Source organism: Salmo salar, chromosome 23 (assembly GCF_965601325.2).
Source record: "Salmo salar chromosome 23, fSalSal1, whole genome shotgun sequence".
In the NCBI taxonomy this organism is placed as follows: domain Eukaryota; kingdom Metazoa; phylum Chordata; class Actinopteri; order Salmoniformes; family Salmonidae; genus Salmo; species Salmo salar.
Genome location: NC_138313.1, coordinates 27,980,816 through 27,994,239, shown reverse-complemented (window position 1 = coordinate 27,994,239; position 13,424 = coordinate 27,980,816). Strand labels below are relative to the sequence as shown.

The 13,424-nt window shown below is 44.1% G+C and overlaps 1 protein-coding gene across 7 annotated transcripts in view; it reads left to right on the top strand.

Moving 5' to 3' along the window:
* Positions 1-13,424, top strand: part of LOC106584331 (ELAV-like protein 4) — an 81,106-nt gene that overhangs the window by 25,498 nt on the left and 42,184 nt on the right. For 5 of the 7 annotated variants that reach the window (XM_014169500.3, XM_014169498.3, XM_082968023.1 and 2 more), the window contains 2 exons: positions 7,235-7,321; positions 10,382-10,622. In XM_014169500.3, the coding sequence (XP_014024975.1) occupies positions 7,235-7,321; positions 10,382-10,622 (328 nt within the window). The remainder of the gene's footprint in view (positions 1-7,234; positions 7,322-10,381; positions 10,623-13,424) is intronic. The other 2 variants (XM_082968022.1, XM_082968026.1) reach the window with 1 other exon arrangement.

The following is a 13,424-nucleotide window of genomic DNA, read 5'->3' as shown; positions in this document are numbered from 1 at the left end:
TTAACATAGATAGTCTCCTGTGGGCATTTTCAATTACACTGTACCACGGCAGAAGGAGATTAATCTTCTATTTTGAATGCATGCCACATTTTATGGTTTAGTTGATATGCAGGAGGGGTAATCTTTTAGCTGTGAGTATACATTTAGGCTTTTTGTCTTCTTGCTGCAGCAGAAGCTATGATGGAACCCTTTTCGAATCTACACGGAGTCGATTTTTATTGGACCTAAAATATTTCAATCTGTTTCCAATTTTCTAATGACCTAATATGCTCCAAGTTAGTATATAATATTACTAATAATTAGAGGGTTAGTTTCACAGATATACCTGTTTTAGTGGAATACTACTGTTTAGATGCGTAATAGAGTTTGCACTACTTGTATGATAGGTACCAGTATGATGAAATGTATTGCACATAGATAGATCCATAAAATAATGGATACTAATACAGAAATGTACATTAAACTGTCATACAAGGGTATTCTAATGAATCCGATGTCTCTCCTGCTCTATGTATTAACTAACTGTCTCAACGGTCTCTAACTGTCTCACATTCTGGTCGTTGGAGACACACACACACAGGCAGCCTGAGAAGCAGCGGAGGGGGAAGCAGAATGGTGCAGCGGTCTAAGGCACTGAATCTCAGTGCTAGAGATGTCACTACAGACCCTGGTTTGATCCTGGGCTGTATTACAACTGACCGTGGTTCGGAGTTCCACAGGGTGGCACACAATAGGCCCAGTGTCGTCTGCGTTAGGGGAAGGTTTGGCTGGGGTAGGCCGTCATTGTAAATAAGAATTTGTTCTAAACTGACTTGCCTAGTTAAATAAAGGTTAATTTTTTTTTTAAAGAGATCAGAGGCAGTGATTAGATTAGATTAGATTAGGAGGAGTCTTGCTCCTAATGTGTGTGTGTGTGTGTGTGTGTGTGTGTGTGTGTGTGTGTGTGTGTGTGTGTGTGTGTGTGTGTGTGGTGCGTGCGTGCGTGCGTGCGTGCGTGCCTGAGACTCTTCCTCTCCCTCTTTGTCTTACAGGCAGGTAGACAAGGCTTTGCCCTGCTGCATCTTCTTTTCTGGTCTTTTACCTACAGGCTATTTGTACATCTTTAAATACCTGTTTTATCTGAGCAAATATGACTCATCCTAGCTTCAAATCGGCATTAATTAAAAGTACAATCAGGGGAAGGTCTTTAGGCATGCTCAAAGGTTTGATGAACTAGAGTCCCAAGTACATTAGTTTGTTCTAATTTGAACTAAAACATTTAAATATTTCATTACGACTAGGCTGAGGTTTTTACATATTATTTCTATTTTAGACCTTACTTAGTTAGCAAGGAGATGAGAGGATGCTTGATCAGGAACATGGCTGCCTGCCAGCTACCTGTAGAGACGTCCTCACGACACCTGGTGCTGATGCAGTGGAACCGTGCATGGCTTCTACACTGGCTAAAAACAACCTCGAGAATAAAATGAGGTTTCGCTTGAAATGCAAACTAATACAAACCAAGGTTGCATTGTACTGTAGTCAAAGGTAGCTTTCCTTGTCCTCCAAAGGCAATGTCACCTTAATTCAGAAGTATCCCACTCGTGTAGATGAGGGTCCAATCACGGATGTAGTAGCGATAGAGTGCCGTGCGTGTGTGCTGTGAGGGGTGACAGTGTATTGGCCCTGTCGTTGGGAATCAGCCTTAGGACTGGGGTAAGATGACATCGGGTGATACAGACTGACAGAATTTCTCATTTTCTCTCTCTCTCTAGAATATGTGTTCTGAGTTACTATCTGCTTTAGTTAAACTATTTGAAATGACATCACATAATCTGTCGTGAAGACTTAATAACCTATTAAGGGATCATTCATATGAGCAGTATGATTAGTCCGCTGCATGTAGTATTGATGATTTAGTCAGTGATGAGGCTGTGAGGCCCTCTGAGTGGACCACTGTGTTCAGAGTTCAGTTCCAGCAGGCCTTTGGCAGCCTGCAGAGATCACATCGTCTGTCCCCATGCTGGCTCATGGACAAGACCTCCAAAGTCCCCTGGGCCCAGGGCTGGGGCCAAACATGCAGGGTTCTAGGTACAGGGTATGGCCAAGCTGCCAGGCAGGTGGCCAGGAATTCTCACACTACTGCAGGGGAGGGGAAGGATAACACAGGTCAGTGAAGCCACATAAATTGAAGTGTCATCTCAGAATCAAGATGCTCACCAATTTTCTGCTTCCATGCATTGGTGCAGAGTTGGGATTTAGCCGATGTACAAATGGCTTTAGTCCACCTTGGGTTTGGCTGTGGCAGGGGACTGCAGCCTGTGTAGGTACCGACGGTCTCTATTCATGGGCTGCTCATTTTCTTGACTAAGACCGTTTACTACTCCAATACCATGAAAACAATAAAGAAGAAAGTGCACTACAGAGAAACTAGATTACATTTTGATTGAATTCAGGCCTAATTACAATTCAGTTGCGTAAGAAAAACTTTCAGGCTCTCCCAACCTTTCCCTTCTAGTGGTTATTAAGTGGTATTTTGTTTAAAATGGTACGTTTCCTGAACATAGTCTGGCTGACATTTACTTCTGCTTTAGCATTGGCTTAAAAAAAAAAAAAAGATAAATTGTATTTTCCATTATGATCAGAGTTGGGAGAAGGAGAGGGTGATTTCAGGTGCTAGCAGAAAGCTTTAACAGCCAGTGAGTTAGCGTGAGAAGTCTGTTTGGTGCACATGGTGCTTCCAGAAGAAGTGGAGTTACGCAGACAGACGAAGATAGCTGTCTATCTGAGATTTAGCCCATGGTCAAAGAATGTCAGGCATGACCTTCAAGAAAGCAGACCTTGGATACACTCACATCATATTTATTGTATAACCAGTGAATAGTTTACGTTTGTTTTGAGGATATATTCTGGGATTTATATAAGAATCTACAGTTGGACAATAAAATAGGGAATTCATCAAAATGTAGGACTGACGTCTCCAAAGTAGTCTGAGATTAGAGTAGATATTTAAAGAGCTGGATTTTGATGCTCACCTCCGCATCTGCAATTAAAAGTGACGGGCTGCCTTATCATCTCCTGACCTTTGACCCTAGGAAGTGTGGAGTGCACTGTGAGGGGGTTGAGGCATGCTGGGGGTTCTGGGAAGGTTCCATCGATTCAATGAAACAGTGGACGTCATAAGGGAAAAAAGTGAAGCAAAGTTAAATGAAGAATTCCGTGCAGTTGTAAATGAGAACTTGTTCTCAACTTGCCTACCTGGTTAAATAAAGGTGAAATAAAAAAAATATAAACATGTATTATTCTGAGTCACACAGAGAAGAGGAGAAAAAAATCTATTTGGCAAAGTAGATGCGAATCGATGTTGGTGGAGGCAGGCGGGCGAGGTGTCCCAGATTACTTTCCTGATTGATCCAGCCTAGCTTCCGTCTGACCTGCAGGATGTGGTGAAGTCAAGATGTGTCTGATGGAGGTGGAGAGGCAACCAGAAAAAGATGGAAAAATAACATACCGATAGCATGGAGGGAACATCACTGACCAGGAGTTAATATACAACAATCGTATAAATCCATTTGTCTGAATGGGTTTGATAACTCAAGTATCCTCTTACTCTGAAGCACTTTGAGGGAGTTGGGGCATGCTGTGGTTTAAAGGGTTGGGTTTGTGACCTACCCTCTCCTTGGAGCCATGGAATTACCATTTTAATGGATGGAGGACACTCTGTATCTAGAATGTGCTTGTTAGAGGACAGGTTTACAGAATACTGTACGATGAACAACCCATTTATTTAAAACATTTAGCTGACAGATTGGATTTCATTCCATGTTACATGATTGAATATTACCCAGTAAACAGGAAATCTGAAAGGATCATTCTACTGGTAGTCTGAGGATTCAGGGTATAATATCCTGTTGGGGTCATCAGATCATCCTCTGTACCGGCACAGCGCAGAATGCTGGGATGTGGCGAGACATTGAAATCACAAACAACCATCCATCTGACCTCCATTTTGTGTCAGGCGCTATCAGTTAAATGATACTACTGCCGCATTGTGATAAACTGCAGTGTCTCGTCTCTGCATCCATCCCAGCAAAGCCACGGGAAATTGATTGTCTAAGCTCGTTTGGGCAGGGGAGTTCTGGCTGGCAGCAAAGCGGCAGTTTTTACGGTGTCACCGTGGCATAGGAGAGGCGTCTGGTCATGTGAGGTTTGCTAGAGGATGCAGGCTGGGAGGAAGATCATGTCCTCTCTGCAGGCAGTTATGGCATGTCCTACATGACTGCCATACCAGACACACACCGCTAACCTCGGGAGTTCAAGGAGTGAGGGAACGCTTACTGGGTGTCAAATATTTATGGCACACTACAGAGAATATTGATTATACAATAAGTCTGTCTAATGACTGCTGCGCACAACCGAAATGTATTCTCTGAATAATTGAAATTGTACCCATGAGCGATTTCTCATCTCTATGGTTTTTTTTAAACGTAATTGCACTGTCCCTTTATTCAAATATTATTTGAGATGTTATCAGGAAGTGTGTGAGTGTGTGTGTTCATACTGGAGAGAGGCAGACAGACTTAGAAAGAGGGAGATAATGGTTATTAAAGGCTGGTACTGATACACTTGGCTGAATATCTGTTAAGGTACTGGTTATAAAACAAAAGTATGTAGATTCTAGCTACCATACCACTATCTCATCTCCTCTAAAATATTTCAATATTTCGATAAGTTTATACTTGCTTGGAAATTGGATTTAGAATTGATATCTTTGTATGCGTAGAGTTAGTAATATTGAAGCTACAGTATGTAAATACAAAGGAACACAAACTACCCTTTTGCTGCAATACTACCCACAACCCCTCAGTACAGTGAGTTGCTGAGATATCACCTTAACCATAGCCAATGTTTAGTCCTACACCTGCTTGCTGCTTTTCACCACATTTTGGTAGCTCATTTGAACATGCTGCATATTATGCTTGCTTCGGCAAACCATTCCTTTTCAGACTAGCCTATGTTAAGCTAACCATAACAGATGGGGTGAAAAATGCATTTGATGTTTCACCTCTGTCTAACCTTTCTTTTTCCAGGTTAGCTTTGAAATGTTTAAATGAGATTTATAAAAAACGTCCTTTAAAATGGACGTTGGTCCACCATATTGGGGGACCTCTCATTGTCACTGGGTATCCAAGCCTTGGGGGCATATCTGTCTGATGCTCTGTCCAGCCCATGCTGGTTCTATTGGATACAATAGTGGTCTGTGTCATATACCTGTATTCTTTATGACAACGCCTGTGCATATGGTGGGCCTGGTTGACTCAGGCAGATTGTTGTTCCCTATGAATCACTGTAAATTGAAAAATATACATCAAAAATGCATATTAACATATGTATTAATCCCCCAATAGATGAGTAATGTGTAATACAGTGTGTTTTCTTTATATTCTAAAGCTGTAAGAAGTTGTTGTTATAACCTTCGGTCTTCACCTAAACTAAAACTGAGGTGGCGTCTGGTAAAGGAAAGGTACCCATAATGAATTGGCTCAATTTATATTCCTCAAATTATCAACCCAAACATCCAAACACACTCCGACCTGTCAGCAGACACAAGCTGTCCATTCTCCTCTCCCCATTCCCCTCTCCCCATTCCCCTCTCTCCATTCTCCATTCCACTCTCTCCATTCCCCATTCCCCTCTCTCCATTCCCCATTCCCCTCTCTCCATTCCCCTCTCTCCATTCCCCATTCCCCTCTCCCCATTCCCCTCTCTCCATTCCCCATTCCCCTCTCTCCATTCTCCTCTCTCCATTCCCCATTCCCCTCTCTCCATTTCCCTCTCTCCATTCCCCATTCCCCTCTCTCCATTCCCCTCTCCCCATTCCCCTCTCCCCATTCCCCTCTCCTCATTCCCCTCTCTCCATTCCCCTCTCTCCATTCCCCATTTCCCTCTCCCCATTTCCCTCTCCCCATATCCCTCTCTCCATTCCCCTCTCCCCATTCCACTCTCTCCCCATTCCCCTCTCTCCCCTCTCCCCATTCCCCTCTCTCCCCTCTCTCCATTCCCCTCTCCCCATTTCCTCTCCCCATTCCCCTCTCTCCATTCTCCATTCCCCTCTCTCCATTCCCTCTCCCCATTCCCCTCTCCCCATTCCCTCTCTCCATTCCCTCTCCCCATTCCCCTCTCTCGAATTCCCCTCTCCCCATTCCCCTCTCCCCTCTCCCCTCTCCCCATTCCCCTCTCCCCATTCCCCTCTCTCCCCTCTCTCCATTCCCTCTCCCCATTCCCCTCTCTCGAATTCCCCTCTCCCCATTCCCCTCTCCCCTCTCCCCATTCCCCTCTCCCCATTCCCCTCTCCCCATTCCCCTCTCCCCATTCCCCTCTCCCCATTCCCCTCTCCCCATTCCCCTCTCCCCATTCCCCTCTCTCCCCATTCCCCTCTCTCCCCATTCCCCTCTCTCCCCATTCCCCTCTCTCCATTCCCCATTCCCCTCTCTCCATTCCCCATTCCCCTCTCTCCATTCCCCTCTCCCCATTCCCCTCTCCCCTCTCCCCATTCCCCTCTCTCCATTCCCCTCTCTCCATTCCCCTCTCCCCATTCCCCTCTCCCCATTCCCCTCTCCAGCTGACAGTCAATTTAGAACCCAATTATACATCCTTATTAAGGTTGTTAAGATGTATGGGCAACAGTAACATACCCTCCCTCCCTCCTCCTAACCCTCCTAGAAGATGAAGTGTCTCCTCCACCGCCCTGCCCTGACTGGATACCTCCTGTTGCATTCCTCTACCTTCTCATCCCTCTGTCTGAGAGAGTAAATGAAGCCAGAGGTCATCCTCAAAGTCCTCTTCTCTCCTCCTAAATGGGCTGTTTTACCTATCGGCGTTACATCCTCAGCTGCTGCTGCCTGCAGCCCGTGGCTCATTTGAGGAGCTGTCTTTGTTAAGGGCCTTATTTACTCCCCAGGAGTGAGAGGGATACCACATCATTACCACTACAGAGGGCATCGTAGTTCCCACGTCAGCTCCACCCTGTTCTCCCTAATTCAACCACTTCATACTCAACACCAACATTACAGTAATTGTCCCCTATCTGAATGATGCCCGTTTCCAAACAGTCTCAATAAGCAGTATTCCACTAGAATAATCAACCCCTACCTAGAAGGAAAGCCAAGCCACCTGTGTGTTTTAGTGTGGCTGGTGACCGTAAGGCCTCTGTAGAAAAACAAGCATGTTAAATCTTGACCCTGAAACCTCCTAGGGATCGACAGAGACACAGTGGCATCAGGCAGAACTCCCACAGCTACAGGGCTGGGCAGAGAAGGGATTGCTGACACAGCCAAAGATGGTAAGGAGACCGCCACAAATTGCCTTTTACCCAACATTACCAATGGTGATGACAGTGCTGCTGAAGGAGCAGGGCTGTCTGTCTGCTGGGCCAGAGGGCTGGGGCCCTGATGCCGGACAGCTGAGAGGGAAGGCACTCTATGCCAGCTACTTTTTCTGCTAACCTAATGTACTGTGTGGTGTGAGGATGCTGATTCATTTACTCTGAATGGGAAAAAGACAGAGTAAATGTAGCTTCATGTATACTTTTTGATGTTTACAAAAAGTTGTTATACTTTAACTTTTCATCAACCTTAACATTTACGTTTTTTACCATTTACATGTTTTATCTGTTCAATATAAATGCTCTAAAATACACATCCAAATGTTTTTATGTAGTAGGTTATATTTCCCCTTACATAATTGTATTCTTGCATCTGTTGTGTTATTTATTGAATAATGAAGACAGTATAGGTAATGGAAGAAATTATGCATTTTGTCAAGCTGTGATGTCTGGTATGAGGAAAATATTCCAGCCTTACAAATCACTTCTTACCTTGCTCCCAACGTGAACTACTGTTTCATAGCCACGTAAATACAATCTTACGTCAAATATAAATAAAATATATTTTTTAAAACACAACAAACCAATAACATTAAATTAAAGTAATCGTTGTTTTTTGTCAACTCATTCATCCAGGGTGTGAACTTTAAAACCTCTTCTAATGGGCCTCTATCTCCCCTGTCCTCCTCCCCACAGACACACAGCCTCCAGAGACACTGCCTTACTCACTCCTTGCATGACTCACACACATTAGATTCATGAGCCCATATTTATTTCCTCCACTCGGAACCCATTAAGGCCTCCATTTAAGTCCAGAAGAAGCGGGTCCCTCCCACACACCATGCCCAGCTGCATTAATGGAGGCTGTAAATCCAGCGTTTCAGCCAGGTCAGGGGAAACAAGCTGTAATCTGAAGCTAGTGTTAGATAGCTAGATATTGTTCTGTTGAATCAGTCGGCCCCGTCCTCAGGCTGACACTAGAGCTTCTCTGAAGGCTTTGCCTGTGTGCTTTTGTGCCTCAGCCAGGAAGGAACTCAAAGAGATACTGCCTTCCTCAGCACTGGGCTACTCTGTGGGAGAGCATAGATACCTAGCCAATGAGGCACAATGGACAGCTGAGCACGGGTAGTGCCGGTGGCAGGGGGAAGAAATTATAATTGGTCAATCTGAATCGGCAGGTCTTGGGTGATTAAAGGTAGCCATTTTGTTGATTCTTCTGGTGAAAACTCAAAAAACATGTCCCATGGAGTTGAAAGTATTTTTGACAGAATAGAGCTCAGCAGGACGTGTCAACAGATTTAATAAGGCCCCCCAATCAACTTGGTTACTGCTAGGTACTTTATTCCTCCTTCCTCACTGTCACCATGCTCCCTCTTTGTTGGAGTGGTGAGGATACTGTCAAAAGCACAATTTGCATGCAAAATAGATATTGAGAGCTTTTAAACAGGCAGTTTTCTGTTTGTATTCTGCTGTGGGCTCCAGGCATTGTCTTGTGTGTTGTTCCACTGTAGAGAAGACTGTGTGTGTGGAATAAGAAGCTACTGAGACAATTCACATTCAAGTCTGACATTTATGATATACCATCCTCCACTGTAGATATGTCTCAGTTCTGACATAGGCTTGAGGATAGTTTTAGAAAACCAATGGAGAAAACTACAGAGTTGCTGTCTACGTGACTGATAATGATTGTTCTGAATATTGTGATAAAATATTGTCTATTTTAGTTTTTAGACCAGTTTTCAGCAACTTCATTGCTATCCAAACATTGACTTACAGTAAGTCAGATGGGAAATAAAGAGGTTTATGATGTGTTACATTTTTGCTAACCTTGCTAAATGTGCTGGTTTTAAATAGAGAGGGACAAACTTTGAAGTGCAGACAATGTATTTTTGAATAGTTATAAATAAATATGCCCAAAACTCTGCTCTATGATTTTGCACTTTTGATTGAATCAGTAGGAACACGTAACTTATTTTCTTCATATTTTAGATCTTTATTTAAATGATACCAAATTAACCACAGTCAGTCATTTCAGAAGTGAGCTTTATAATACCGGTAGTTAATTGGGTTTTCCTCTGGAAGTGTTGACCTCTGTTTTTTCCAAGGTCCTTTGTTAATGATTTTGTATCATTTTTTCAAGTCAGACATTGACAGATTTAACTGATAGGCTACACAGCCCGTCCCCCCCCCCCCACCCCCCACCCCCCCAGTGCCTCTGTCTGGTACAGACTTTCAGTAAAACACGGAAAAGTCTGATGTACACACCAGAAGACCTTGTTTGGGGTGTTTTCACCCCTATGTGGGGATGATGCTTTTAATAGCAGGCACCCTGAAGTCCCTATCCTGTCACCCCACATCTCCGAACACAAAACACGTCACACACACACACACCTTCCATAAACCTCTTAGGCTCAGCTTTTCTTTGTAAGTGGATGATGGAAATCAACTGACTGTAACTGAGATTCAAATAATGAAATTAAACACACACACATTTAATGCTAATGGAATACATTTGGTGGCAGTCTAGGGATATGGAAGTAAGTGTTTGTCGGTAGATAAGCACAGCAGACTGCCTTCTTTTCACTGCCTCCTCCCTCAGGGGCCAGCAAGCTCTACTTCAAATCACTGCTCTTAAAGCGCACTGCAAATCCATCCGCAAAGACTATTGTTCTATGTGACAGACAGCAGTGCCCTGCTGAAGGGCTCAAATTGTTACCCCTCTCTAACTGCACCAGAAATCAAAGCACAGAAAGGAACTAAAAAAAGATCACTCATATGTCTCTAACAGTCATGTCTGCATGAATATTTAGCTGTTTAAGTTGCATGCGTACTGTATTGTGTTTATTTTATGGTCTCATACGGAGTCAAACATTGTCTTTCTTTTGTCTTTGAGTTTTGATGGCCTGGAATGTAGATTAAATGCAAAGTACAATAATGAATCCTGGTTCTCAGATTGAGAAGCCCTATCTCCTACCAGCTCTTTGAGTCTTCTTCTTCCTTGACCCTTCCCTCTCTCAGATAATCAGCAACATGGAGCCTCAGGTGACGAACGGCCCCAACGGCACCACGGCCAACGGGCCGTCTTGCAACAGCCGCAGCTGCCCTTCACCCATGCAGACTGGAGGCCCCACCGACGACAGCAAGACCAACCTCATCGTCAACTACCTGCCCCAGAACATGACCCAAGAGGAATTCCGCAGCCTGTTCGGCAGCATTGGAGAGATCGAGTCCTGCAAGCTGGTTCGCGACAAGATCACAGGTACGATGACACACACAGGCCATGGGAAGATTGGGGGAATGACACACAGAGGCAAGTGTAAAGAAGTGGGCCTGGTGGGCGGGATGTGGTGCAGGGTGGGATGGCATGGTGCCGAAGGCCTATGATCCCGGACAGGACTCCAGCTGGTTACCACAGAGCAGGGGGCTGGGGCTGGAGCTGGCTGGTGAGTGGCACAGAGGTGTTTTCCAGCTAGTCATGCCTCTAATCCCAGACCAGTGGCTGTGTGGGTGGCATAGCAGATGGAATGAGGGAGGCTGCTCTTAGATAATGTCAGATAATGGCTTTCATTTTAGATCCTACTTAGTGACACTTCTTTCTTGATAATCTCATTAAAAGGGGCCAGTGTTGAAGAGCAACATCCACTCTTGACAATGAGATGCAGCCAGGCTAGACAGTGGCTCAGGCTGGTGGAAGTACAGGGCCATCGTTTACAATAATGGGTCTGAACTGGCAGGAAGGTAATATGTAGTATATACAGGAATAGCACCTGGAAACCACACTACACTCATTTTTCATCTATTTTTCCCATATGTGTGATTCACAGTAGACAGGGAGACCTAATAGTTTATATTAGAGAGAGTAAAAGGAGACATGATTAACAAACAGGAAGCTCTCACTGGCCTAAATGGGAAAGTGAGGCCATTTCTGTTAACGTTGAAAGTTATTTTCTACCGTACAAGGTCTCGTATGACTTAGGAAAACAAAATATGTTATAAATATTCCCCTCCTGCGGTGCATGTCTGTGTTGTGCTCCCATGGGTGCAATTTTATCGTTCAAACTTTTAGACTAACAAAGCGCTTCTCCCTCTCAGTAGAGGGAATGCCAGGAGGCTGCATGCAAACCAGTTGGCATCATTAACTGACTTAGCTAGGTTTCAGGGAGGACTATTTTTGAAGCACTAGGGCCCCTATCCACAAAGAGTCTCAAAGTAGGAGCGCTGATCAATGATTTGGATACGGGCCATGAGCCCTCTCTTGTGCATTTCCAAACATCCCCTTTTAGACATTTGACCAGAACACCATTAAAACACTACATTCTCAAGCACCACATACAGGACAATAATGCTTCTAGACCTCACCCTCCTGCCCTTTCAGTTGACTGTCCATTTTTCAAGTACAGAATGTGAAATTCCTTTACACGGCAGTTCAAAAGAAAGGAGGATGTCTTTGTGGACAAGGTGAGGTGAGCTACCTAAGCCTCAGCGCTGTAAGAGACAGGCTTCTCCTTTCTCCGGACCGGGTGCTGTCAGCTTTGATGAAGCAAGAGCGGCATGAGGTACCAGCCAGCCCAGCCACTCTGCGCTCGTCTGTCAGGCCCGCTGACTTCAGCTCAGTGAAGTGCCACCTCAGATTGTTTACCCTGCTCCCTACGCATTCCTGCTGTGCATGTAATACACCAGGGACCTGCAGGTTAATCTTTTATTGAAGGCAAACCTACATGCACATCGCTAGAGCCCAAACATGCCCTCACTGGCACATCACCCCCTCAACTTTCTCTCAGGCTAACGACCAAACTAGAGAGAGACATAAAGTGAGTTGTATTGAGTGGTAGTAGGTTCCATCTTTCTCTGGGAAGGGAGAAGCTGTATGTAATTATTCAAGTGAAGGACAGGGTATGTTTGAGGAGTTGACAGAGGATTCTCCAACTATATCTTGTGTATATTTTTAAGACCGCTATTAACATGAAAATCCTCAGTCAAAATGCATACATCTGCCTCTAATAAAATAAATAAACATACAGCCTTGGAGAGAGTTGGTCATTTTCTTGTGGACCTTTTAATGGAATATATTAGGAATGTGTTAGTGATTCTGGCCATCAGCACACAGAGAAGGACTGATTAACAGGAAGCTCTCACTGGCCTAAATGACTGATCAGGCGCCGCCAAGGCAGAAATAGGTTCCTCGTCAGTTGCCCATTTTACTGGATAATTTTCTGCGCTGGCTGCATTTCTTTAGGAAAATGAATGCATGTGTATTCATAATGGCAGAAAATAAATGGCTTTCATGCAGGAACAGGAATTGAATGTGCTTGTGATTTGGGTGCTGATAAGAGAGAAACTTTTTACATACTGAGACAATCATCTATTCATATTCTCCAGACAGAAAATGCTTACTGCACTGTAATACAAGACCCATCTTGTTCAAAGATTTTCTTCACGTTTTGGTTTTCCATTTGGTCCTATGGTGATAACACTGTCCTTTGTGTTATCCCCACTCTTTTGGGTGGTGCCATTTTGAGTCTGGCTGTGTCACGGCACACTATGTTAAGATACAGCGTATATCACAGTCTGTAAGGATTGACCAAGGACAACAATGATCCCTGTACAAATCAATGCAGTCACCTTCCCTTAGTTTTACCACTATGGGTCAACTGATGCAAATGATTCTGACAATGCAACAAAACAAAAAGCAAATGTAGTGTATGAAATATTCATCCTACTTGATGTCTGCTATGGCATAGTAGGCCCTGAAACACATCGCTGTGCATCTGAGAGCAGAGAGCGTGTGGAACTTGTGTTTGAGACAGGCGTGTGTGGAATCTCTCCAATCCTCTGTGTGACACACAGCTAACTTATTGGTCTGACAGGGAGGAAATAAAAAATGCACTCTTTCACTCAGTTTACCCTCATCTCTTTGTTGATACTAAAATATATATTCAGATTGAGTACACAGTCAAATCCAATGCTGTTTTATTTACAGGCAATACATGGTTTGTATTGTTGGTTTGTTGCTGGAACTGTTTGTTTACCAAGCTCTGGCACAATCAAACCTTCCATAGTG